Source organism: Poecilia reticulata, chromosome 11 (assembly GCF_904066995.2).
Source record: "Poecilia reticulata chromosome 11, P_reticulata-male-v2, whole genome shotgun sequence".
Classification (NCBI taxonomy): Eukaryota; Metazoa; Chordata; class Actinopteri; order Cyprinodontiformes; family Poeciliidae; genus Poecilia; species Poecilia reticulata.
The window spans coordinates 818,914-846,527 of NC_088840.1; the positions used below are offsets into that span (position 1 = coordinate 818,914).

The window sequence follows — 27,614 nt, forward strand, 5'->3', positions numbered from 1 at the left end:
AAATTATTGTCAGTGCAAAGTAGCCTACAAATTTTTTGGTGGGGGGCGGTGAGGGACCTGGATAAAGGCTAGGGGGGCGCTGGCCCGAAAAAGGTTGAGAAACACTGCTCTAGAACATGCAGAGCTGAACACAACTGGACCTGGGTTACTGTATTGGTAGCTGTGGTTCATCACAAAACTAAAACTAATAGACTTTAGTTTTTACTTTATAAAACAAAAATGTATTAGTTTCGTATTTGTGAAAATGCATAAATCAGTATGAGGACTTGGAATTCCAGCAGTCGCAAAAACCATTAATAAATAGATCGACTCCTCCAATGGGTTCTTTTTAAGTAATGTTAAGAACCAATCAGTTAACAGGAAGCTTCAAAGAGTTGAACATTTATGAGTGCATTTTATTTGTGTACTTTTAATGTAGGTAAAAGGAAGTGAAGGAATATATCTTTTAACCCACAAACTGGGTTTACAGTTGAGGCACAAAATAATTTATATTGTAAAGATATGTTCATTGCCAAATGTATGTATTAATTTATCACTTTTATTGACACAGCAGTAAAGGCTTGGAAACTGGGGCAGTCTTGGCCACTGCACTGATCCATATCAAAATTTTATTTCCACATAACTTCAACTCATATTTGGACTGCTGTTGTACCAGCTCGTAGGCTGAATGCGATGAAAACGCCATTTGTTAAATAATTCACTAAAAATACTTCACACAAAATATGTTTTATGATGGCTGTTAAAAACTAGCCACTAAGTTGCTGTGCTCACTGAAACAATACAGACAAAATGTGTGAGGACAGGTCCATCACCATAGACTGCAGGCAGATTAGGAAATATGTGATGATTTAACAAATAAAACGATGCTTTCCAAACATGTGACTTCTTCTCAAGCCAGAGCTTCGTGTTCAGAATCTGCTACTATTTCCATAACTTCTAGAGACCCAATTGAAAGTCAGTAAGGTAAACAAAGACTCTAGCTGTGATGATTTGTGATTTATTTCCAAGCAGCGATATGAACACAAAGCATGTGGCAGGAATTTCAACCACACAGTAATGTATCAAATGTAAATGTATCCATTTACATTTGTTTACTTTTTCTTATCATTTATACTAACTTGATGTTTTGATGACTTAAATGATAAAACAACTTTTAAAAAGGGACAAAATAATCACTTTGCAAACATCTTCAAAAAACAGAGAAGCCATCTAAAATGGGAAGGGTTTACTGAATAATATTCTTTTGGACGTAATTTAGTGGAGAATATTCAACATTCTTTTATTACTCTATACTCATGGCAAATAGAAAATTTGTTCTGAAGCTGCTTAGCTAATCTTTAACATGTAAACATTTATTCCTAAGCTTCATTTGGAGAAATCTTTAAAATCTGATGCTTTTAATAGTTGTGAAAGAACAGCAGCTTTTCTGATTAGAACATTTGGCAGCAGAGATTGACCCAGGATTGACATCACTGACAATCCTGTGATGTCTGAAACCAAAAAACTAAGGAAGGTTTTAAGTAGACAGCTGAACTGAAACAAATGAAGCAGAGAGAAGCCATGGCTGCTTATCTAACACAGAGGCAGCATGAATCAAACATATCTGTTTGTAGTTTCATTTTAAGATGCACTATAGAGGTGAGGGTGAATGGACATTTTCAGGATCAAACATTCATTTTACTGACTTATTTTTCTACTGTCAATTTTTGCTCTGTCGCAATGAGGAAAGGATGGGGGGGAGAAGGTTGAGAGCAGGTCTGTGTTCTTGCACTCCCAGTGCCACTAGAGCCCCCGCTAGGAGGGACTTTACTCTGGGAAGGACGGGGGGCTGCGCCGGCATCACCTGGAACAGGAGAGAAGAAGAGGCCACAAAACAATTACGGGATCTGCTCCACAGAAAGCACAGGAGTCATTTCATTTCAACTATTCATTCACTAACTAAACTTCAGTATTTTTTTTTTCTTTCAGCTCTCGGTGAAGGCAGATGCTTTTTTTCTTCCTCCCTCCCAACCCTTCTTTGTCCTGCTTTTTTGGAGCCTCTCTTTGCATATCCTCTGAATCTATGAAATTATGAACATGTTTAACTGATCAAACTTTCTCAACAAGAAGACTGGGCAAAGGAGAGCCTGCTTTTCCTGCAGAGACATACCCAACAGGATACATTTTGGACTTTTGGGATGTTTACAAATATTTTTGCCTGTCCACGTTATCCCTGAAAAACGCGGAAAATCTGTATTTTTATGCATTCATGAAAACAAGATTTTGGCTGTTTGGAGTTGGTGGATACCTGGCTTATTGACAAATTTGGAAGATGTTGGCAGCCGTTTCGAGCCGTGTCCAGCTGTCTGATCAGTATGATGGAACAAAGATATACCGGTGACACTTTATGGCAAATGGAAATTAGAAGTCTACCCAAGATAGGGTAGACTATTGTCTCCATTGGAACTGGCTCCCCTGTGTCGACCTTGGCTGGCTGGCTATCTCAGTTCTCCTGGATATGTAAGCAAGACGCTCTTTTGCACCTTGTTCCGTTCCTGAAGACATGAGTCTTCAGGAAGACAGGAGCAGAGTGCTCATAAATACTTGCTCTAGGATAAGTCCACTGCATCAGAGACTTTAACCTGGAGAAGCTGGCTACAGTGCTCATGGAGTTACTTCACATTCACATCTCATGGCTACAGATAGACATTGCCCTGATTTTCACTGCTTTTCGTTGGCTGCCTGAATGTTGCTACATGTGCCTTATCCTTCCTGAGGTGTCATTTCTTCACCCTGTCTGTCTGTTTGTTAAGTTTATTACTATTAGAATTTGTGGCGTACTCATTACTTTAGACCAGTGGTCCCCAAACTTTTTCCTGTGAGGGCCACATAACATTTTCCTAGGGGGCCGGAGTCAGTTTGTAAGAGAAAAGGTGTGACAATTGCAGGAGTGCCTAAATGTAAATATATATTGTTTCCAGAAAGCACAATCAAACAACCCTCTTTGGGTTCTTCACAGAATAAATCCAAGGATTATAGTCCGCATTTTCCGAACTATGAGCCGCACTGGACCATAAGCCACAACCCCAAAGTTGTTTTTTTTGTTTTTTAATCAGTAAACGTACATCTAAGCCTCAGATATCTCTGCCGGTTTTCCACAACGATGCAACTGCAGCAGCGGGGGGCGGACACCCAAAATCTGAGTCATGACAGGTCAATTGAATATCACATTTATTAGGGTTGAAAAAGAAAAAAGTTGCCAAGATTAGATTTAACTGAACTGATTACGGTAGTTTCCGAACCGTAACTGTAGCAGTAAAAGTGCTGATCCTTCGTGTCTGCTACTAGCATGTGCTAAATCAGTGGTCCACCTTTTTATTACCGCGGACCGGTCAAGACTTGGAAATTTTGTTGCGGCCCGGGAGGAGTGGCGGAGGGGGGATGAACAGTCAGATAAGGCTTCTGCATGTTGGTGTTCCCACTAAATACTGAATATGCCCTATTTGGGTTGTCTTGGCCCTTTTATCGCAGCCTGTGGGTTTTTCCCTGACTGGGAACGAGGATACAACCTGCTGAATGTGACAGGTAGCCAATCAAAAAGCGCAGTGACGTAAGAACAGAGGGGAATCCCAAACAGCTGACAAATCGCGCAACTGAGAGTCCGGTGGATATCGGAGATGATATGTGGGAATGTTTATTATTAAATCTAAAGGTCATTATTATGTTTATTCAGTTAAAAATGTTAACTATGAAAAACATATCCACCTCCAAATCATAATGCAGCAAATAGAGCGGCTGCTCCCGTCGTCTTTTACCCACCGCCTTTTCTTTTTGTTACATCTTTTATCTCTTAAAATGACTTCACACTACACTTCTACATCGTCATCCGTGTTTGGTTATTCTAAATTCCCGCTATGTTAGGTGTATACTGGATTATCCTCTGGAATCGGGATGTTCGTGACTGGAATCGGTTCGTGTTGCTCCTGCCTTGGACACACGAACCGATCGAACCTATATCAGCTGTGGTCACAGAGGTTTGGAGAATCAGCCGACAATTCTTAAATCTTTCCGTCTAAACCAGACTTAAGACTCACAAGCTCTACTCATCTCCTCTCGACCGCAGCCCAAATGCTCTGACTCTGGTTGCTATGGTAACGTTTATATATATCCCTTCAAAATAACAGAAGCGACACAAAAACGAACATTTTACTTTCGTGAAAACTTTAACTCACGATAATGACTAACGGGAGCAATGAGCTTGTTTCTCTGCAACGAGACGGTCCCATCTGGGAGTGATGAGAGACAATGACACCCGAAGTGTTGCTTATATCCACAGCCTGCTTGGTCTCCACGTGGCAAAGCAGCTTGAAGCTTCATTGCCTCATTAGCAGCCGATTACGCAGAGCGGCTTGTAATGTGGGACTCACCTACCGTCCGGGATAAATCCATTCTCCTGTCTCTTCTCTGGGCCTTTTCCCCTTTGCAAAGAAACTTTCCAAAGACATCTGATCTGTTTCTTACTCATTTTGCTGCTTGTGGGCTCAATGTTGGCGCGAAAGTAACCAGACTTCCAATGATTCACTTCCTGCTAAAGAGCCCCCTGGTGGTTGAAGAAAAATCCACATATAAACGGCTTGTAGTCCGGAAAATACGGTAAATGAAAAAAAAAAATCTGAATATTCTCAGGTATTGTTCAGTGGGCCGGACCAAATGTGGAGGCGGGCCGGATCCGGCTCGCGGGCCGTAGTTTGGGGACCCCTGCTTTAGACCAACATTTAGCTTTGTACGTTTAAGACCTAGAGTAAGACCTAGAGAAACTGTTAGTTTATAAATTGTGGATTACTCAGCAATAACCCAGAACAGGAATCAAACATGGAGAACCAACATGTAGCTTTGTACTTTACAATTCCAGAACAAATGTAGACAGTACCATTTACATAGCAACCTAGAACTGGAACCAACATTCAGTTCAGTGGTTCTTAAACTTTTTTGAGGTACCGAACCCCCCAGTTTCATATGCGCATTCACCGAACCCTTCTTATTCCTCCCCCCGCCAACACACAAAATACTTAGCGGTATTCTGATTTAGTAACGTAATTATATTAGTTGTGTTACCACCCCCACGCCACTAGAGGCAGTAGCAACCCCGAAAAGATGCGACTGAGGAGCAGATTTAGAAGTACACCAAAAGCTACAGAATTTGGTAAAAACTGTGAGCTTTGCTGAAGTAATTAAAGACAAGTTCAAATCCATGCTGAGAGTGGAGCTCCTTCAATCAGTGCTCCTCCACAGCTCTGATTGGCTAAGCAATGTAACGTGATCCTCTGCAGCAAGTGACGGCAAAGCGGGGCGCGTCATCACGACTTTACACAAGTGTGTCTTTACCTCCACAGCAGAGGCTCCGCTGAACCCGAGACCGACTCACCGAACCCCTGGGTTCGATAACCAACCCAGGTTAAGAACCACTGATTTAGTTTTATAATCAAACATGGAGAACCAACCAACATTTAGCTTTTAATGTCGGAGTTAGTTTACTTAAGAACCCAGAACAAGAATCAAACATGGAGCTTTATACCTCTCTAATCCAGACAAAATTAAGGTCCAGAGAAATCCCTATGAGTTTATAAATTACGGACTACTTATTCTTATTAAACATGGGGAACCAATATTTAATCTTGTACCTTTTTTTTGTTAAGTTAAGTAAAATGATAGAGTAATTACCCATATAATTTGGCTTTATTTAAGTATGTTTTATGTGAAGATGCATCTTGCATTAAAAGGAAAAAAAAATCTAGGTTACAAGATTTGTTAGTAGTTCCCTTTTTGCCATAACACCCAGCAGAGATCTGACCAAAAGATCGCTCACCCCTTCCCCTGGCTGGAGACACCAGCTCAGAAACAGGATATGAAGTAGTGAAAGGAGAGCCGTGTCCTCCGCTGTTGGTGAACATGTTCTTTCCAAGAGCAGACTGCCTTGAAACTCTCAGACACCACTGACTGGTCTCAGGGCGCCACAGAATGAACAGCATAATGAAAGGGCATATTTACATACAAACTGTCATTGATCCAGAGGTTGATTCTTGAATCAGACACTTGGGATTATTGTATTTTCACCTAAAGTGCTGAACTATTTAACATCTGGACAGATGCCTTTAAAAAACTGAACTAGGTCTAATTAGTTCACCTATAAAGGTTATGGTGCATTATGACATATTTTCAGAAAGCCAAGTATTCCTAACATTTTGTAGTGCTTTACTCTGGGACCCGATGTGAATCTGAATATTTAAAGGCCTTTTAATAGAAACCACTAACTCACCTTTTCAACTTTGTGACAACGAATGAGTCCATCATGTCCAATGTAAAAAGTTGAAAATGCATCATATGACCTAGAAGAGATGATATTAGGAATGAGTGGGATTAGAAAACCAAAAATTCTTCAAACATTAAATCTGACCAGATGAGGTATTGAATTCAGTATATCAGAATGCTCCTAAGCTTGTTATGTTCTGAGAAAAACTTATGTGAAGAGATAGGTTTGATGCCCCTTCAGAGTAAAAGACTTCCATGGCCAAAGGAACTAGTTTGGTTTCTCAAGCATAACACCAGTGTAATTACAAGCCTGGTGGGTCGTCTGCACTGATAGTTTATGGATGTGTTTTTAGATTGTGTGTTAGTGGACCGGTGGTTGAGTTTGTGGAGGAGCTTATTTTTTATTAGTATTATTTTTATTATTATTATTATTATTATTATTATCATTATTATAATTATTATTATTATTGCGTTGACACAATGCTTCAAACTGCACCATATCAAATGCTTTGTCTACTTACAGTCAGGCAGAGCGTGGAGATCAGAAAACTAAATTAAATCTCCCTGTTAGTTCCTCTGTATCCAGTTCAGTGGATTTAGCTCATCCTTCAGGGCCAGTCAGAGGTTGTATCAGGCCTTGAGCAGAATTTGACTTAAGGACCCCTGTTCCTGCTAAGAACATCAGCACCACTAACAGCATTTCAACATAGATATATTAAATTCTGGGAGAAGGGGATAGCTTAATTGGCCAATCTTAAAACCAGGGGTGAAAGTAGGCAGGTACTGTCAGGTACTGCGTATCCCTAAAAGATTTAGCGGGTGTACGCAGTACCTGCAAGAGAGGGGAGCGGCTGTCTGCTGTAAAAAATCAATGGGTGCATGTGCAGCTGTGAGTGCACCGAGTAAGCCGTGACTGATTAGTTTTTCAAGAACAATCTAAAACACGTTTTAACACAGACCACAGATGTTGAATTTTTAACATTTGTTTATTCAGAATGACAATGCTGTTAAATTTGAGTGAATGGGATAAATTAAAAGATATTAAATTGCTTAAGATTTAAACTTAAGATTTTAAGGAGCTGACAAATTTACTTTTTTTTTCCCCATTTCAAATTGTTTCTGAACTGTTCGTGCTTTGCTAGAGCAGGGGTGCAATACGTCGATCACGGAAGATTTGAGTCGATCTTGGCATTAGGTGACAAACTGAACGCCACCAGGACGCTGAGACCAGCACATCCTCCTCTGACTCCTACTCAAAACGTTCGTAACTTTATTAAAGAACAATAAATAAATAAATCAACAAAACGTGTTCAAATTAATGACCCAACAAAAATAATAATCTCAGTAATTATTGTTTCAACAAGGTGTTGCTCAATTCTGTGCGAGCAAGAGTTTAAAATTAACTACCGTATTTTCCACACTATAAGGCGCACCTTCAATGAATGGCCTATTTTAAAACTTTTTTTATATATAAGGCGAATAATTCATATATATATATATATATATATATATATATATATATATATATATATATATATATGTAATGTACACTGCTCAAAAAAATAAAGGGAACACTTAAACAATATAACTCCAAGTAAATCAAACTTCTGTGAAATCAAACTGTCCACTTAGGAAGCAACACTGATTGACAATCAATTTCCCCTGTTGTTGTGCAAATGGAATAGACAGCAGATGGAAATTATTGGCAATTAGCAAGACACACTCAATAAAGGAGTGGTTCTGCAGGTGGGGACCACAGACCACTTCTCAGTACCTATGCTGTCTGGCTGATGGTCAGTTTTGAATGTTGCTGGTGCTTTCACACTCGTGGTAGCATGAGATGGACTCTACAACCCACACAAGGGCTCAGGTAGTGCAGCTCATCCAGGATGGCACATCAATGCGAGCTGTGGCAAGAAGGTTTGCTGTGTCTGTCAGCGTAGTGTCCAGAGGCTGGAGGCGCTACCAGGAGACAGGCCAGTACACCAGGAGATGTGGAGGAGGCCGTAGGAGGGCAACAACCCAGCAGCAGGACCACTACCTCCGCCTTTGTGCAAGAAGGAACAGGAGGAGCACTGCCAGAGCCCTGCAAAATGACCTCCAGCAGGCCACAAATGTGCATGTGTCTGCACAAACGGTTAGAAACCGACTCCATGAGGATGGTATGAGGGCCCGACGTCCACAGATGGGGGTTGTGCTCACAGCCCAACACCGTGCAGGACGCTTGGCATTTGCCAGAGAACACCAGGATTGGCAAATTCGCCACTGGCGCCTTGTGCTCTTCACAGATGAAAGCAGGTTCACACTGAGCACATGTGACAGACGTGACAGAGTCTGGAGACGCCGTGACGATGTTGCAGGCAGCAGACCGCTCGGTCTGCTGCCTGCAACATCCTTCAGCATGACCGGTTTGGCAGTGGGTCAGTAATGGTGTGGGGTGGCATTTCTTTGGAGGGCTGCACAGCCCTCCATGTGCTCACCAGAGGTAGCCTGACTGCCATTAGGTACCGAGATGAGATCCTCAGACCCCTTGTGAGACCGAATCCGATTGAGCACATCTGGGACATCATGTCTCGCTCCATCCACCAATGTCACGTTGCACCACAGACTGTCCAGGAGTTGGCGGATGCTTTAGTCCAGGTCTGGGAGGAGATCCCTCAGGAGACCATCCGCCACCTCATCAGGAGCATGCCCAGGCGTTGTAGGGAGGTCATACAGGCACGTGGAGGCCACACACAATACTGAGCCTCATTTTGACTTGTTTTAAGGACATTGCATTAAAGTTGGATCAGCCTGTAGTGTGTTTTTTCACTTTAATTTTGTGTGTGGCTCCAAATCCAGGCCTCCATTGGTTAATAAATTTGATTTCCATTGATGATTTTTGTGTGATTTTGTTGTCAGCACATTCAACTTTGTACAGAACAAAGTATTAAATGAGAATATTTCATTCATTCAGATCTATGATGTGTTATTTGAGTGTTCCCTTTATTTTTATTTTTGAGCTGAATAATATATATATATATATATATGTATATATATATATCTAATATATATTATTCAGTATTAATCTATTTATTTGTGCCATTATCATTATTTGTGTTTGTATAGTTATATAAATATGTATTGATATTACTAAACAATTTATTAAATAAATTATGAACGGCTGTGTGGTTTGTAATATGCTCATCATACAGCAATATCAGGATATTCCATTCCTATTCTATTGTTATTGCCACTAAGCATATTTAAATATGCTGAACTATGTATTAAAAGAACTTAAATAACACAAATGTTTATAAATGTAGCTTTGATGTTTGAATATGGTTTTCAGTAACAAAAAAGCGCGTTATGATCGATTAAATGCGCTGATACGTCATTGTGCCTGCTAAACACATAAGCTGAGTGGAGTGGTGGACCGCTCCAAGATGGCCGCCCTAAATCTCGTCAGCGACAACAGGCGAGAGCGGTCCATGAGGCGTCTATTCTTATATTATGTCTATGGGTAGATAGGTCAGTCAAACTTTATTAACAAACCAGCGTTCTGACAACTATCCCAGCATGCACCGAGCGCTTCTTCTACGGTCGAAAATGAAGTCGGCGGCTGCTTACCATAGTTGCTAGACCTGTTGTGGCTCAATATTGGTCCATATATAAGGCTCACCGGATTATAAGGCGCACTGTTGGCTTTTGAGGAAATTGAAGGTTTTTAGGTGCTCCTTACAGTGCGGAAATACAGTAATCAACATGTCTCTAGTTAATATTTTGGTATGATAGCCCTTCGAAAATGGTAGCTGAGTCATAGTTATCATCTCATGAAGTAAACAACCTCTTTGGAAAAATTCTGTTTTTTGAGACTGGTGTATCTCTGGTTTAGGGTCATGGTATGGGCATAATTTGTCAAAGGTCTATAATGCAATATTTGGTATCATCTTAAAGGGGACACTCTTGTCTTTCATTTAAGCCATGTTTTGAGTTTCTCTGACCAACACAGAGGTCATTAGAGGTCGTTAAACCAAAATTATTACACATTTTTCCACACCTTTTGACCAAACTAGATACATTTCTTTCATCCCAATGGTATCCAGGGACATCAGGGACACAAGAGTTAATGACTTAAATACTCAACAGACTCTAAGGAATCAGAAAATGTATGATATGCCTACACTGTCTGCCTATGGTAAGTGATTATGAGCTTTAATTTGAAGTTACAGACTTGGGCTATAACCTTAACTGGTGTATATGTTGGGGGTTTAGTGGGGGTTTGTTTAGCGTGTCACTCGTGTCTAGTTTGTTAGTTATAAAAAAGTTAATCAGTAATAGTAGAAATGTATACTTACATAGACTTTAGGATGCTGTATTGGCTTATTTATCATATTTTGTGAGCTTTTCCATTATGGGCTACACAATAGTAGCCCATGATGGCCACATAGAGACATAGCAGAATGAGGGAGGAGACCACCCTCATTAAATGACAAATTCTGAGGTAAAAATAAAAAAAAATTATTTTCAGCTGCTTAGGCTACTATTGACAGCATAATTCAGATTATTATATTACATTTCTGCCAACAGATGATAACCTTAGGCCAGTGGTTCTTAACCTTTTTTGAGGTACTAAACCCATTAGATTCATATGCGCATTCGCTGAACCCTTCTTTTGTGATAAATCGATTTTTTTCTAAATTCACCCCAATATCACTAAGTCTTCTTAAAAGGTAGTCTCTGAGAACAGTTCTGCAAAATATAGTCTGTTTTCAGCAAAGTTGAACTGACTGTCCAGGAACGACCCAAGGTATTTAAAATTTGCCACAGTTTCAACAGGTTGGCCATCGAGAAAAACTGGAACCACTTTAAGGTCTTATTTAGATCATTTAATTAGCTCTACATTCTTAAGAGAATGAAAAAATAATAATAAATAATAAAGACTTTGTGGTATTCTGATTTAGTAATGTAATTATATTAGTTGTGTTGCCACCCCCATGCCACTAGAGGTAGTAGCAGGCCCGAAAAGATGCGACTAAGGAGCAGATTTAGAAGTACACCGAAAGCTTCAGGTGACCAGAACCATTGAGCAGGCTTTGTTATTTGTTTACTACCACTTTTCTTTTAACTCAGCTGTACCTGAGAGGAAGTTAACAACTGCAATACTCAACAGACTAAGGCAGTGGTCTCAAACTGCGTTCCTCAAGGGCCAGAGTCCTGCAACTTTTAGATGTGTCCTTTGTTATACACACCTAAATTCAATGGCTAAACTACCTTACCAGCATGCAGTCTTATATTTCAAAGCAGTCTTGGTGCAACATTAGAGCTTGCACATTTCTGAGCTCTTCTGCCTGTTTGCACATCAGGTAGCTTGCATGCTACCCAACTGTTCCTTATGCTGGAGGTCCTCACATACAGTCTAATAGATGGAGAAATTCATAGCAAGATAGTAAGCTATTAGACTATTAGATGTGAGGACATAAACCTGTACCAGCTAGCTGGCTATATAGAAAGGCAGACCATAGTTAGACAGAAAGACAAAGAACTTTATTGTCATCATATGCTGACATTAAAATTTATTGCCTTGAGTAATAGAATTGCCAATAAAAAAGTGAAAAATTGCTCAAAGTGTAAAAGTTTATAGTCAAATAAACATTAATATTTAAAAGGAAAAATATATGAATGTATAACTTTAAGTCAATTAATTTGTATGTCCTATCAGTTCAGTTTCAATATATAAGAGGTGGAGAAGCAACTTAATGTCCCAGGAAAATTGGAGTAGAGCGGTGTCTTGTCTGCTGTTGTACAGTTGGAGTACCTACACTGTACATCAGTAAGTCAGTGACAGAATCTGGTCATCAGCTTCTTGGACAGACGACATTGCCTGAGGGTTCTTAGAAAAAATGAGTCTCTGCTGGGCTTTTTTTAAAGAGGTATTTGGTTTTAAAGGTTCAGGTGAAATCCTTTGAGATGTAGACTCCCAGAAATTTGAAACTGTTGACCCTTTCTACTTGCTCACCATCTATGCTCAGCCCTGGTTGGATTGTCTTCTTTGTCTGAAGTTGAGGATTATTTCCTTTGTCTTCTTGGTATTAAAGGTAAGGGAATTCTCCCTTCACCATTGGTTTACCATGTTATGAGCCTTTGAACCACCTTTTTGAACAAGACGATATTATTCTGAGTGGCTTTGCAGTCATGGGTAAATTGGAAGTAAAGGACGGGGTTGAGGACACAGCTTTGGGGCAAACCTGTGCTGAGTGTGACCGCGGAGAAGGTAAGGGAGTTGATTTGGACATGCTGGGGTTTGTTGGTTTAAAAATTCCTGATCCACCAGCACAGTCCTGCTCCTAGTACCAGGGACTCTAGCCTCTCCACCAACTTGTCAGGAGTTGATGGAGTTAAAAGCTGAGCTGAAATCTACATCCAGCATCCTTATGTAGGTATAAAGTAATATCAGTATACTTATTATAGTAAGTCTTGCCATCAACTTTTAGTTTTTGAACAACTTTCCATTAATGATCCATGCAGACTATTATTCAACATCAACTGATTCTTCCAACTCTCTTGCAAGAGAAAATCTCCTAAAGTTATGAACATGAGTCAAGGCAATGGAGCTAGTGGATGACCAAAGACTTCTTAAATCTGAAGGTACTTCTTTGTTAAACTATTATGATACACTCAAAAATATCTCAATCTGCTTTCTTTCCTTTTGTTAGATAGCTAAAACAGTGGCGTAAAAGAGTTACCCCACTATTTTTGAAGCTTATGAATGTTTTTATTGTGTCATGGAATGTAGTTGTTAGTAAGTATTTTTCTAAATGACCTGTTCTGAACTTTTTATAAGCTTCCTCTCCAGCATGATGAGCTTACAGCAAATCACTGACTATGTTTAGTGATACAATGAATCCGGTGGAAAGACCGACCATGTCTGACTGATGCTGACTTAGAGGGTTTACCCAGCTTTTCTCCATAAGTTCTACAAAGGAATATCTGTCCATTTCTATCCCAGGCTTCTGTAGGCCATAATGTCTCACACTTTCTGTCAGCTCCTTGCCTGTGATGTTCCTAAAGGTGCTTTTCCACCAGCCTGCCTCTAACTGGTTTGGCCTCAGTCTGAGGAGATCCAGATCCAGCGCGGCTCTGGCTGGCTGTTCTCAGATTTCCGTATCTACTTCAGATACTAGACCGATCAGGGTAGGGACCAAAGCGATTTCATATATCGCAAAAATAATCAGCTGATCAAAGCCTCTATCATTATGTTTGGGCCAGCAATGAATTTCTATAAAACAAAATGAAATATCTTTGAGTCCATCTGAACCATAACCTTGAGGTTCTCCATGGCTGAGTGTCACTGCAAACCTCAGCGGAGAATTGACCAATTGCTGCGCTAAAGGCCCTCCCACAATAGTGAGGAACAGAGCCGGTAATGAAAAAACTCACTACCAGGAGTAGAACCAAACTACACACTAACCAGTTAGTGCACGACTTGCCAGTAGAAAAGCACCTCAAGTTATCTTAAATACTGAAGTTTGTTTTCTGAGGTGAGATAGTATAGCTGCTCTGGCTTTAAAATGAAACATTTGGTTCCTTCAGGTGTCTTAGTATCCTTATTTACAAACACACACTGGAATATTTCCAAGTGGATTGATGATACTCAAATTGTGAACATCCTAATTTACTGTTAATAGCTATGTGTCATCTGAAAAAAAATATACAAAAAGTCAACACTATTTCAAGGTCTGTAACTGTAAACCAGCACTAAACTTTGCTCCAGATAAGTAGAAATTGAAAGTGCAGGGTAAGACTATTCAGGTAAATTGTGTAGCAACCACAGGGTATGAACAGCATGCAAACAAAGGCAGTTCAATGCTGCAGTATGTACATTTTAGGAAACAAATTATGTTATATATTTGTTGAAACTGTCACTATGTTGTCACAGTATGCTGAGACAAATAATCTGTTTAGAAAAATCAAGCCCCTGCGCCTTCTCGCAGAGCAAAATTGAAACAACCAGTCAGAGCCAGGAGGAGGGTCTCAGGACAACAGTGATAGTTTTGATAAATACATAGATTTTTAAATAAAAGTTATATGCTGAACCTAAATGGTTACATCTTACTGATTTTATTTTTTAACAAACTCATTTGTGGGCCTGATTGAAATCAACATCCTCAGCAAGCATAATGTAGATGGTGCCGATATGCCTAAGCTTATCATCTGTTAGCAGAAATGGAATATAATAATCTGAATTATGCTGTCAATAGTAGCCTAAGCAGCTGAAAATAATTTTTTTTATTATTTTTACCTCAGAATTTGTCATTTAATGAGGGTGGTCTCCTCCCTCATTCTGCTATGTCTCTATGTGGCCATCATGGGCTACTATTGTGTAGCCCATGATGGAAAAGCTCACAAAATCTAATAGGCCAATACAGCATCCTAAACTCTATGTAAGTGTACATTTCTATTACTGATCAACTTTTTTATAACTAACAAATTAGACACGAGTGACACTCTAAACAAACTCCCACTAAACCCCCAACATATACACCAGTTAAGGTTATAGCCCAAGTCTGTAACTTCAAATTACAGCTCATAATCGCCTCCCATAGACAGACAGTGTAGGTATATCATACATTTTCTGATTCCTTAGAGTCTGTTGAGTATTTTAGTCATTAACTCTTGTGTCCCTGATGTCCCTGGATACCATTGGGATGAAAGAAATGTATCTAGTTTGGTCAAAAGGTGTGGAAAAATGTGTAATAATTTTGGTTTAACGACCTCTAATGACCTCTGTGTTGGTCAGAGAAACTCAAAACATGGCTTAAATGAAAGCCAAGAGTGTCCCCTCTAAGATGATACCACATATTGCATTATAGACCTTTGACAAATGCCCATACCGTGACCCTAAACCAGAGATACACCAGCCTCAAAAAACAGAATTTTTCCAAAGGGGTTGTTTACTTGATGAGATAATAACTGTGACTCAGCTACCATTTTCGAAGGGCTATCATACCAAAATATTAACTAGAAATATGCATCTTTTCAAAAAATATTGATAGACTTTGCCACCCTGAAATGGACAAAAATGTCAGATTTTGGCCTCTGGCCCATGGACTAATATGCCACGAGAGGTGGTGACGTATTTCCGTTTGAATTTATGCCACATAGATTGGTTCCGGGTCCAGCTTGCTCCTATTGATTTTACCCAAAGCCGCAAGATCTGTACCATGAAAAAGACGCAAAACATAAAATATCTGTGAGCTACTGGTACAACAACCGAGTTTTGTGGTGTGTCCTTGTGTCCAGTATTAGCCGGTACCATCCAGTGCTTAGTTTTTTTCATTTTCCTGCTGATATCTAGGCGACAGCGGACTGTAGCCAAAACTTAGCCACTACAGCTAACACCCGGTTTGTAGCTGCCTGCTGTTTCAAAGCTTGAGGATATTGAAGATCCAGCGTCAGAAATGGGAGGACGGAGGTTAAAAGGGAGCTGTACGTGCTTTGTTCACTGGAATAATTTGTTGGAGGAAAATAATGCCGGAGGAAATCCACTGCTACGGGAACAGGCTGAGAACAGAGGCAGCGATTCGGCACAAGGTGAGTCAATACGTGTGTTGATGTTTGCGTTTGTGTTATACAGACTATGAAATTATTTTTAGGCAACTCCTTAGCTTTTTTTTTATGTCACAATTATATAAAATACATTTAACATGCAGTCGAAGCGATACCGAGCACAGTAATTTAAGAACAACCGAGAGCAGCAACGCTTCAGCCGGAACTAGTTAGTCAGATTAAGGTCCAAAACCTTCGCTTTACAACCGCTTAAGTGGCACCGACCCACATAAAAAACCCACAGAACAAATGGTACAAATCGCATATTTCCCGAATCCCGAAAATATGACATCTACCTTCGCCGTTTCATAATTATAATCCACGTTAGAGTGAATTTTTCCACTTGGCTGCTATAATTTGTTTTTGCGTTACACAACGTAATTTTTCTTTTTTTTCCCCTCCGAGATTCTGCAGTTACATCCTCCCGCTGCTTTTTGTTTTTAAAATGGTAAATTTAGGTTTGCCTCGACTTTTATAAACTAATGCCTCTTATATGCATAATTTTTTGTATTACTGTTGGTGCAGATATTAGGCGAACACTGTGCTTTGCCTGCTAGTAGTTTAAATTAATTTCAGCTGCACTTTCAAAAGAGTATTCAGATTTTAACATGCATTTTCTAAGTAGTATTTAAGTTCACTCTTACTCAGTAACTTCAGTGTTGTTACACCTCTGAAACATTTTTGCAGTTTCTTTGTGATACCAGAACTATTTCACTTACACATTTAATTTCCTGAGATATTGTCAATTTATTTTCATGCGAAACTCTCAAAAAGAGCTGAGGATTTATTAGTTTTGATTACATTGTGCAGCTAAATATGGACGCTTATTAATTTTTTTCTTTTTAATTTTTCAGGTTTGCATCGTAACGCCTCGTGATGTGTTTCTGAGCCATGATTGAGCCTCTGTGCTGATTACCTTTCCACTGGATCCAAGCACCTGGACCAGCTGACGGCATCCATCAGTCCACGGTCTGCCGGATAATCACAACGTGGACTAACTTTTTATTTACAGCACTTGACTTTTTATTTACAGTACTTGGTTAAACTATGATCTTGAAACCAGAGCACCAGGTATGCAAAAATCTACATGCAGACTTTGTTGGCTACCCTGACACTGCAGTCATCCTGGACGGGGCTGAGCCGGTCTTCCTCTCCTCCAGAGTGACAAGTTTTCTTTACCAGTAAAGGCAAAACAAGTCTGATGTCTGATTAGCTGCTAGGAAGTATATTATATATTCACTGTTCATTTTGCTATCCTGTTTGCACCCACAATAAAATTTAATCTCATTTATAATTCTCTACATTTCACAAACTTTTTTTCCCCTTTTCTCAGTGTTTACGTTATATCAAGTATTTGCATGTAGATCAGGAATTCAAGTGATGTTAAAATGCAACACATTTAGGTTATAGCATGGAAATGTATTAAGTAATATGTTTAGTCATATAATTTAATATGCTGAATAAGGCTGGATGATGCATGACTTTTTTTCATACCAGATTTGATTTTAATCGATTCCTCAATTTCTATAATAAAATCACAGAAAATACTTTTAAAAAGTGCCTTTATTTCAATCATCTGTTCTGCGAGTTGTATAAGGGAACATTACGGTCAGGATACAAGACATTTTAATTGCAAGAATGTAGTCATTGTTACAGCAGAATAAAGATGAAATTTTATAACAATGTTACAATTACAAGAAGTTATTTTAATGAGAAATAAAGATTCAGATTGATCTGATGTAACCAGCTCAGTCCATGTGGTTCTGACATTTGTCAGTAATCAAGAGGATGTACATTTCCACCTCAACTGACCAGGTAAGCATTAAGGTAAAAATAAAAAAATACTGTATAAACAAATACTGTATACAAAACGTAAAAAGAGCAACTGATAGAAATACTTTATATATAGACAAGCAAAAACGTTAATAGCAGGAGAAAAGTTGTTGGCAACATTAGCTCAGCCAATCTCTCCCTCCAGGAAGCCACCAAACAGAACTCCGGTCCAACTCCAACTATAATAAAGATTAAAAAAAAGAAAACGGAAAGTTAAAATAATAAATAATGCCAAATTAATAATTGAGATCTAATGTGTTCTGGAATCTATTGACATTTTACAAATTTCACAAATCAAGGTTTCATAAATGTTTTATTTATTCTGCTCTTAGTACAGAATAATCTAGTTAGGTTTGAAATGTCTAGGTGTTGTTTTTAAAGTACAACACATTAAAAAAGCTCAAAATAGTGAAAAATTAAGTGTAATCGCCCTTTCGCTATTTTCCGAATTAGATGCTACATTCTGAAGCTAACTTCAGCTTCGACTGATAGCTTGGGCACAATATAGACAGATCTATATATGTTTATATATATATATCTATCTATAAAGTATAGATATGCAGATTGCACAATGCACAGATAATCAAAACGCTTAAAATTTACATAGCACCTTTGTAAGCTTGTCCCTGTTAGCTACGTCAGACATATATTATGAATACAAACGATTTAACTTACCTTCGAAGTTATTGTTAAGTTTTGACACATCCAGCTTAAATCCTTTGTTGTTGTTGGAGCGTTTCAGGACGTCTGAATAATTATATAGGCATATTAATAGTCCTTCAGGACTGAGGAGCCACTGTTAACATACTGTTTGTTGCCTGTGCACTGGAACCATTCTATGTGGCATAAAAATGCGGAAGTGCTAAAACGGAAGTCCGTGGCATATACCCTATTATCTCGTTCATCTGTGAGTATACGTCATTCACAACAAACATCAAACACAGTGTAGCACCTTAAACCACTCTATGAGAAAAAACTAAAATGGTGAGTGCTTGGGTTCGACAAAAATCTGGTACACCCCAGGGCTTAAAATAAAAAAAATCCTGAGCCTGAAACTTATATTTATGATATAAATTAACTATACCGTTGCTATTGCCACAGTTTAATGAAAAGTGTCTTTGAATAGTGCAAACAATGGCTTCTAACAATACAATTAAGAAGCTAAACACTCAAACTTAAATAAAACTTCAGTACATTTCAACTCAAAACAAAATATAAAATGTCTGTGCCCTAAAGGTTTGCCTTACAGGCAACAATCCCTCAACATTAAATAAAGAGTCCTTTCAGTCAATGTTTTTGCAAGTAATTTAGAACATGCAACATTACCAACTAAATCAGTTTCTCAACCTTTTTTGGGCCAGCGCCCTCCCCAGCATTTATCCAGGTCCCTCACCGCCCCCCAACAAAGAATTTGTAGGCTACTTTGCACTGACCATTATTTTATCCTTAATATTACTATCACTATTGTAGATGTTTTGATTTTTATGCTTGTTCTATATTTATCATCAAAAAAGATTTCCCAGAGAACAAAAAAGTCATGGGAATAGAAATTATTAGAGGTGTGCCGATCGATTGGTCACCGATCATAATCGGGCCGATTTTTGTGAAAAAGTGCATGATCGGTGATCGGCGATCATTGGCTCTTGTTGCCGATACCGATCACCTGCATCTCATTTCGCAGCCTGCCTGTGCAGCTGGTCTCCTCTTTCCTTCACACTGCGCAAACGCGCAGCAACAAATCCTAAGCGATGTGGAACTATAACGCACTGAATGAATGGGGAAGTTTGCGTGTTGCGGCGGAAAATTGAAGCACGTCAAAATGCATCAACACGACGAAGCTAATACGACATAAAACAATGCCATACTTGACAGAGTTTGGCTACATCGAGGCTCACTGCAGTAAAAAAGACAAATGGAGGATCAGATGGCAGGTAAAGCAGCGCACAGCTACAAACACTCACCCGGATTAGCATGACGGTCAGAAAGCTAAACAAATAACCCGCAAAATTATGTAAGTCTTCGAGCTGCGATGTAAGATGCTGGTTCTGCTCTCGCTGTTGAACCGCTGCTACGCGCCACAGGTAGTAATATTTCACAGACGGAGCGCCGCTTCTGCTCCACCTGGTAGTGACTCTCACACCGAACCTCTGTTTAAAGCTGCAGCATCTAACCTAAATAAATACATTTTACATACATATTAAAACTTTCGCTGTCCTAACATGAGACAGATAATCTCTAAAAAAATAATCGATCTTCTCCCTGCTCTGCATAATTACTCCACTCAGTCAGAAACAGCCACTCAGAACTAGCAGTAGTCAGCTAGCCGCCATGCTATCAGGAAGTTTTCATTCAGTAACTCAGGATTGTTTATTGTAATGGATCCTATATTTGCCTTTGAATGTTAAGTTTTATACTTGAATTTTTTGGGCAATGTTGAAAGGTTTATTTTGGCTCTTTGCATTATTTAGCCTCTTCAGAGCCTTCATACGTTATCAGTCTGTTAAAGATAGTATTACCGATTGCAGTACAATTTGCAGAATGCCTGTTTTGTTTAGTTTTCTTCTTGGAAAAGGTTATTAAAAACAAGTTTTTGTCTAAATTAAGGTGAATTCATGGTTCCTTTTTCCACATAATGTAACCGGTAGTGTTTATGATAAAAAAATAAAATAAAATAAAAATAATAATAATAATAATAATTATGTGATCTGTATCAGTGGTTTGCCCTCATGGGTGATCGGTATCGGCAGGAAAAAACCTGATCGGCACATCTCTAGAAATTATTTTCACAGGCGTCTACGGAAAATGCAATGAACATTCAAGTTAAAATTGGTAGGCCTAACAGCAGCCAGTCAGAGTGGAAAAAGATTCTTATTCTTAGCCATTTTCTAGTTGTTAAATCTTCCACAAAATGACCAGATAAAAGATGTTCAACATGCCAGTTTAAACTTTGAACTATTTGCAAAACGACTGAGCTCTGCAACATTAAAACATGGACAGAACTGTAACTACATTGATCATAGCTCTTCTTCAGTGTTTGTCGGTTTCTGGTGGTGCAGCTCTGTGCTGCCTTCAGGAGAATGGGACATCAGAGTATCATCCATAAAACTTCACCCACATGGCATTTACTGTGCAAACCAGAGCTTTCAGTGGAAAAACTAAAGTTCCAGATCCTTTTAATGCCATACAAATATGAGACAGAAACATGGATTATATCTTTATATAGACCTGCCTATTGATTATAGATTAATAGGTTTACTGGACAGAAATTACAAAGAACAAATCTGGTTCTTAATCAAATCCTAATGAGTCAAATTGAAAGTGTCATGGAGTCATCAGCCTCATGACATTGACACCGACATGAAAAATAATATCGAAGAAATAAATATATCAAATCTAATTAAAAACATAAATAAGTGATAAGTTATTTACTGTTATAGTCTGCAAGATATATTTATTCTCAGTACTAGATGTGGTCTCAACAAACCCATGACATTTCAACAATATTTTACCTTTTATCTGGAAATAGTGTCTGTTTATTCTTGCCATACAATCCTCTGAATTAAGTATTGCTCGAAAGGTCTTGCCATACCAGTTTATTCCTCTGTATTTACTTTAGTTTCTTAGTTTATTCTTGCATTGTGTTCTTCATTCATTTCCATTTAGTTTCCTTTGATTAGTATTATCTCTTCGTTTATTGCTGTCCACTTTAGTTTCTTTCCTGTTGCTATATTTGTTTTATCGTTTATTGACCACCAGTAATCTTCACACATCGCCTGCTGCGCTGCCTAATCGTCATGTGTTTCACATCATGAGTTGATTTTTCACTGTTCAGCATCGGATTCTGTTTTTATGCCATAATTCACATCTAGTTTGTCGCTCCGTTTTATGTCCCGCTTCTCCTGTTGAGCAATGTGCGCCTCGGTTTTTTTTTTTTTTTTTACCCCGTAAGGTGCAGGGCGGTCGGGAAGCGTATCGATGGGGAAAAGGCAGACTGACATATATCGTTTTTAATTCCTTTCTCAAGTAAACGTGTTTCTTTCCCGGGTCAGACAAACTCAATCTTCTTTCATATCGCATTTGATTTAACCGCCGAACCGAACGCATGCGCTTCTTTTCTACAAACCGTTTTACAGTCATTGGTCAAGAACACGGGAGCTAGAATTCTGATTGGCAGACATCTTTGTAGACGAAGCTCTTTAGACGAAGCTCTTTAAGCCCGGAGACTACAGTTTGGCTGAGGCGGACCGTTTGGTCAAAAGCCGGAAATCCGGCCCCCGGCCGGAGCACTTTAAGCCCTGGTACACCCTCATGTAGGCAATACTACTGACCTGGTTTGTAACAAATATGACCCAGAGAAACAGAATTTCAGGGGAAATTATTCAGCTTCACTTTATTAACTATGGTGACAGGGAACCCTCACTGTTAATCACCAGTTGAACTGTAAGCTGTAAACACGCTTAAGGTTTAGGGAAAACAAAAAAAAAACAACATATACGTCTCACATAAGGCAGCACAAAAGGCAGACCAACTAAACCATTAATGTTTACAATTCCCTTAGACCGGGTCACCCCAATGTCCAAGCTAGTATATCATCCCGAAGAAAGTCGGTTCTGCTCACGACCTCCAAGTGATGGGGGAAAAATGGAAAAACAGGAAAGAAAAAAACGTTGCAGGCCTGTGACCAACGAGGAGTAGAAGTTTAAATCCCAGAGGGAGGACGATAAAAAAAACCGCAATTTTAGAGCGTTGCAATTCGGGGAAAACATAGAAAATGCTGGGATGCACTCCCTCCTCAACTTCGCAGGGGTTCAACGGCTGCAGCAGACCTGAGTTTAGTTGCCCCCCCACCTTCTTCAAATCAGACAAAAGTGGTGTCAAACGTTTGTGCAGCCATCATTTTAAAGATATAAAGAAAGTTGGATTTCATAAAAGTTGGGGGGCTGATTGACCTTTACACTTTCATTAATATCTTCAAAGCCAAAGCAGCACAAACGAAAATTTTTGCTGCACAAACCAGCACAAACGTAGCCTAGTTGATTGACACCCATTTTGTCTGGTTCGAAGAAGGTGGGGGTGGGGCAACTTCACTCAGGTCTGCAGCAGAACCGTGGCGCTAAAGCGTTAGCCCACTTAGCTTAGCACGAAGTCAGTCCTGACCACTTGCTCCAGTGGCGGAGCCAGAGGGGGGGCCAGTGCCCCCCCTGTCATCTGACTGGCCCCCCCAGGGTCACCCCCTGATGATTGACATGTAACAGCACCAGGGTATTCCTGTACATTATTTGGAATCATTCTAAGTCAACCTCATATCTAAAGAAGAAAAACAATAATAAATATATAAAAAGAAAATGTATAAAACTTTATATAAGTCCATGTGATGACATAAATAAATAGATTTAGATCAGGCGCTATACCAGCCTCCTTTATACTCATAAAAACAAGCTGATATTCTGCTGGGTGTTTCAGTTGTGCTGCGCTGTGGTGCAACTCAAAGGCTAAAGCACTTCATACCTGGTGGTGATGGTAAAACCCCAATAAGTTATTTACAGGTCCTCTGAAAAAATAAAATAAAGGAAAAACCGAAGAGGGGCCGACAATGTTTGTAGTTTGGAGCAGAGGTTGCGCTAGAGTTTTTTCGTTGTCCGTCAAAGAAAAAAATCTTTTTATTTCCAATTTGTAGTCATCAAACGAAACATTTATTATTTCTCTGCAAGAACGTTTTTGAAATCAGGTAACATTTCACGAAATGACGTGATTAGAAGACGGCAGAACTCTGATCGTTTCCTGATCCCGCACTGACTTCCCTCTGCGGGAGAAAAACCCAGCAGAAGCGGATCAGCTGCTGGACGCTCCAAAGCCGCTGGTCCGTTAAAGCGTCCAGATCAGAGATGATTCTCTGACAGATATTGTTCTTAGTATGATTAATAATGAGCTTCACGGTGTTCTCTGTGCGTAAAGTCGAAACTGCCTGCGCACCAAGTGGTCAGCTGCGCTTTATCACAGTCTGGACAGAAACCAGCGAACTGCTCTCTGTTCTTATCAAGATGAGGGTGAGGAGGGAATCTGACATATTAACTCAGTTAAGTTTTTACTGGTTTTGTTTTTAAAACACCATTAACGTAAGCAGTGTAACTATATATTGTATATTTGGCGTTTGTCATCTCATGTGTGATTAATTGGAGCATAACGGTGGAGCATTTATGCGCATTTATTGTCCAGCGCACTGCGCTTGTTTCTGTCCAACTTTAATTTCTTTCCTCTCTCAACAGTCAGCTGTTATTCCTCTATTTAAACTACAATAAGTAGATCACATTCTCTTTAGGTTTTCTCTGTGTGCTCAAAACTCATTAAATGTAAACTCATTAGAAGCCCGAGCCACCATCAGGCAAATAATTGTGGTCCGACCAGAACTTTTTTTACCTGTCAAATTACCTGTCCAAACAGAGCTTCCTAACCAAGGTGTGCATAACTCTTCAACACGCTGTCAGCTCCCGGTCAGAAAGACGCATTTAGTTCAGTGTCCATGAGATGATATTCAGAAAGGATCTTTTATTTGATTGATTTTAGTTTCCTCTGCAATGAACTCTGCGTAAAGTCCATCATGTCTCCATGTGCGCCAGTCAAAGGTGTTAATTATAACATGTCAAATGTCAGAGGGGCTTAAAAAATAACCAAATATTCAGTTTGGTAATTTTTTTAAATTATACATACAATATTTGGTTATTTTTTTAAATTATACATACATATATGTATAGTCCTGGGGGGCCAGGACTACCCAGAGGTAGTCCTGGCCCCCCCTTGGCCCCCCCAACTTTAAAAGTGTAGCTCCGCCACTGCTTGGCTCGTCCCTCCAGCGTCGACTGAACTCCTTCAACTTCTCCTGACTTTCGTGTCCTCTTGTCCCTTTGTCTCTCCCTTTCGTCTGTCTTTATTCTTTTTTTTATCTATTCCTCTTTTTTTCCTTCGCTTGTCGCGCCTCCGTTCTCCACCCTTACGACTCTCTCTCTCCTTCCTCCCGCCTCCTCCCCTTTCAACCAATCCCCAGTCCCGCCTTGGATGAACTGTCCCCGTTGCCAATCAAATGGTGAGACCAGAAAATGCACAGTGCAGCTTACGTCACACTACTTCTTTCACTTACAATATTTGCACAATAGCTAACAAACTATAGTTTTAATCACCAAGTAAGGTAATTACTCAATAGTGACCTTTATATTATTCAACTATTAAGGTGAAGGAAAATACCAATGTATTTCTTTCAGAAAGAAGGATACTAAACACTTCATCAATGTATGCCTGAGTAAACAAGAATTTACTTTTAATATACTTGTATCTTGTCTTGACCATGTAAGATTTCTATTAACCTTAACATACAGTAATTACAGTAACCCCAGTTTACCACTGGGCTACAACGGTAAATATGCTTCATTAAGTATTTAACAAACAAATGGCTTCTACCGCGATAATTATGTGAAATGAAATTAATATTTAGAAAAAAAATAGTTTGGCACCCTCTCTCTCTTTGAGCCAGTGGTTCTTAACCTTTTTTGAGGTACCGAACCCCACCAGTTTCATATGCGCACTCCCTGGATCCTTCTGTAGTGATAAATAAAATATGATTTTTTCCCCCCCAAATTCAAGACATAGGTACACTTTAAGAAGATCACTAAGTCTTCTTAAAAGGTAGAGTCTCTGAGAACAGTTCTTCAAAATATAGTCAGTGTTTTCAGCAAAGTTGAGTTGACTGTCCAGGAACAAACAAAAGTATTTAAAATTTGCCACAGTTTCAACAGGTTGGCCATCGAGAGAAACTGGAACGACTTTAAGGTCTTGTTTAGATCATTTAATTAGCTCTACATTCTTAGGGGAATGAAAAATTAAGAATACATAATAAAGACTTGCGGTAATCTGATTTAGTAATGTAATTATATTAATTGTGTTACCACCCCCTCGCCACTAGAGGCAGTAGCAACCCCGAAAAGATGCGAATAAGGAGCAGATTTAGAAGTACACCGAAAGCTACATAATTTGGTAGAAACTGTGAGCTTTGCTGAAGTAATTAAAGACACAAGTTCAAATCCATGCTGAGAGTGGAGCTCCTTCAATCAGTGCTCCTCCGCAGCACTGATTGGCTAAGTAATGTAACGTGATCCTCTGCAGCAAGTGATGGCAAAGCGGGGCGCGTCATCACGACTTTACACAAGTGTGTCTTTACCTCCGCGGCAGAGGCTCCGCTGAACCCCTGAGACCGACTCATCGAACCCCTGGTGTTCGATCGAACCCAGCTTAAGAACCACTGCTTTGAGCTCAGAGTCTGAGAGGCTTTTCCTCTATCAAACCTTTTTTGTTGCCTCTTATTTAGTGGAAATATTGATGTTGATGAAACTTTCTCCAAAATGATAACCTTGTTCAACCTTTATAGCTCCACTGTTGAAATTGAGGCTCTAACATTAAAAAATGACACTGAAATAAAATCCAGTCCAACATCTGATTTGAGGTGATTCCACTGGAGCCTGTTGGAGGAAAAATATCCCAACTTCAGAAGATGTGCTTTTAACTTAACAGAGCTCTGTGGTTCCTCCTATCAGTATGAGAGTCAGGGTGAGGAGGCGCCATGTCAGGAAGAGGAAGCTGCTGGATCTTCAGAACAAATAGGTCATGATGCTAGGCTACTGATTATCCCTCTATCTGGACACAATATCAATATAGCCAGTTTAAAAGCTAAAATTAATGGTTATATGCCAGACATGGAAAACTGGGATGCACTCCATGCCATAATGTTCAGAATTTAGGTCTCATGGCATCACAAGGTGTCAACATTGCAGCCAGTGGGCTGAAGGAAACATGGCTCCATTTTGTAGCTATGCAAAAGCTACCCAGCTTTTATCGCTTCGCAAAAAAATTCATCAGCACAGAAACTCCAAAGCACAAAGAAGCAATTTTATACACACACACACACACGCACGCACGCACACACACACCACTTTTATCATAGTACCCTCAAGCAGGGGTGAACTACTTTCACCCCAGCTTAAAACCAATTAGTTATAATTGTAATTTACTAAGCTGTATTTGTGAATAAACAGAGCTCAAACTCCTACTCAAACTCCTAGGTTAAACTCAAAGCATCAGATTGTAGCTATGGTAACATAAACAATGAAGATTGTTCTTTGAACTTTTACAATGTAAATTTGTCAACTCCTTAAAATCTTAAATTTAAATCTTAAGTCATTTAAAATCTTTTAATTTATCCCATTCACTCAAATTTAACAGCATTGTCATTCTGAATAAACAAATGTTAAAAATTCAACATCGATGGTCTGTATTAAAACGTTAGCATTTATGAGGCCCCTGAAGGCCTGGGGGGCCTTAAGCAGCTGGTGATGCAATTTGGATTTAACAAAAGTGCAAATAATTGATATTTATTTTTAATTGTATAATTTTTTATTTGTTGATTTTAAGACTCTATAGCTGTGGGTTTAAGTATTGTCAGCAATGTCTTCGAGTAACATAATTACCCAGTAATATTTTACATTTCCTGTCATCCTTTTAATACAAAAACATGGTGGATCACCAGGCTTAGCAAGTTTTCTGGGAGAAACCCTGTAACAACTGGTTAGGGTATTACAAATGCTTGTTCAGGTACATTACTGAATCTGCCGTCAAGGCATTAGGAATTTTCCACAGGAAATTGATTCTATAGGCAGTTTATCATTGCAAATGATAGTTGCCTACAAACTTGTATCTTGATGTGAAACATTTAAAAACCAGTTTTATGAAATTGTACTGACTGATACTGCAGTAATAACCATGAGTCACCTAGTGTGTGCTTTCGTGACAACAACAATCCAGCAAGTGAAGGCTTTGCGAAGTAAAAGTAGTGAACTAGTATCTAGTCTGAATGAACTGTG

The 27,614-nt window shown here is 39.3% G+C and overlaps 1 protein-coding gene and 1 long non-coding RNA gene across 6 annotated transcripts in view; both read right to left on the minus strand.

The window, feature by feature from the left end:
- Positions 1-374: 374 nt before the first annotated feature.
- Positions 375-27,614, minus strand: part of c11h6orf136 (chromosome 11 C6orf136 homolog) — a 42,915-nt gene continuing 15,675 nt past the window's right edge. For 3 of the 5 annotated variants that reach the window (XM_081612304.1, XM_081612305.1, XM_081612306.1), the window contains exons 6-7: positions 6,296-6,365; positions 375-1,843 (exon numbers count right to left, since the gene is read on the minus strand). In XM_081612304.1, coding sequence (XP_081468430.1) covers positions 1,700-1,843; positions 6,296-6,365 — 214 coding nt within the window. In that variant the 3' untranslated portion in view covers positions 375-1,699. Of the gene's footprint in view, positions 1,844-4,406; positions 4,580-6,295; positions 6,366-27,614 lie in introns of all 5 variants that reach the window. The other 2 variants (XR_014089663.1, XM_008421188.2) reach the window with 2 other exon arrangements.
- On the minus strand, positions 16,627-27,612 carry LOC145553610 (uncharacterized). Its single transcript, XR_014089665.1, has 2 exons — positions 18,385-27,612; positions 16,627-17,888 (listed from the first exon to the last, which is right to left on the minus strand). It is a non-coding gene; the product is annotated as an uncharacterized LOC145553610 (long non-coding RNA).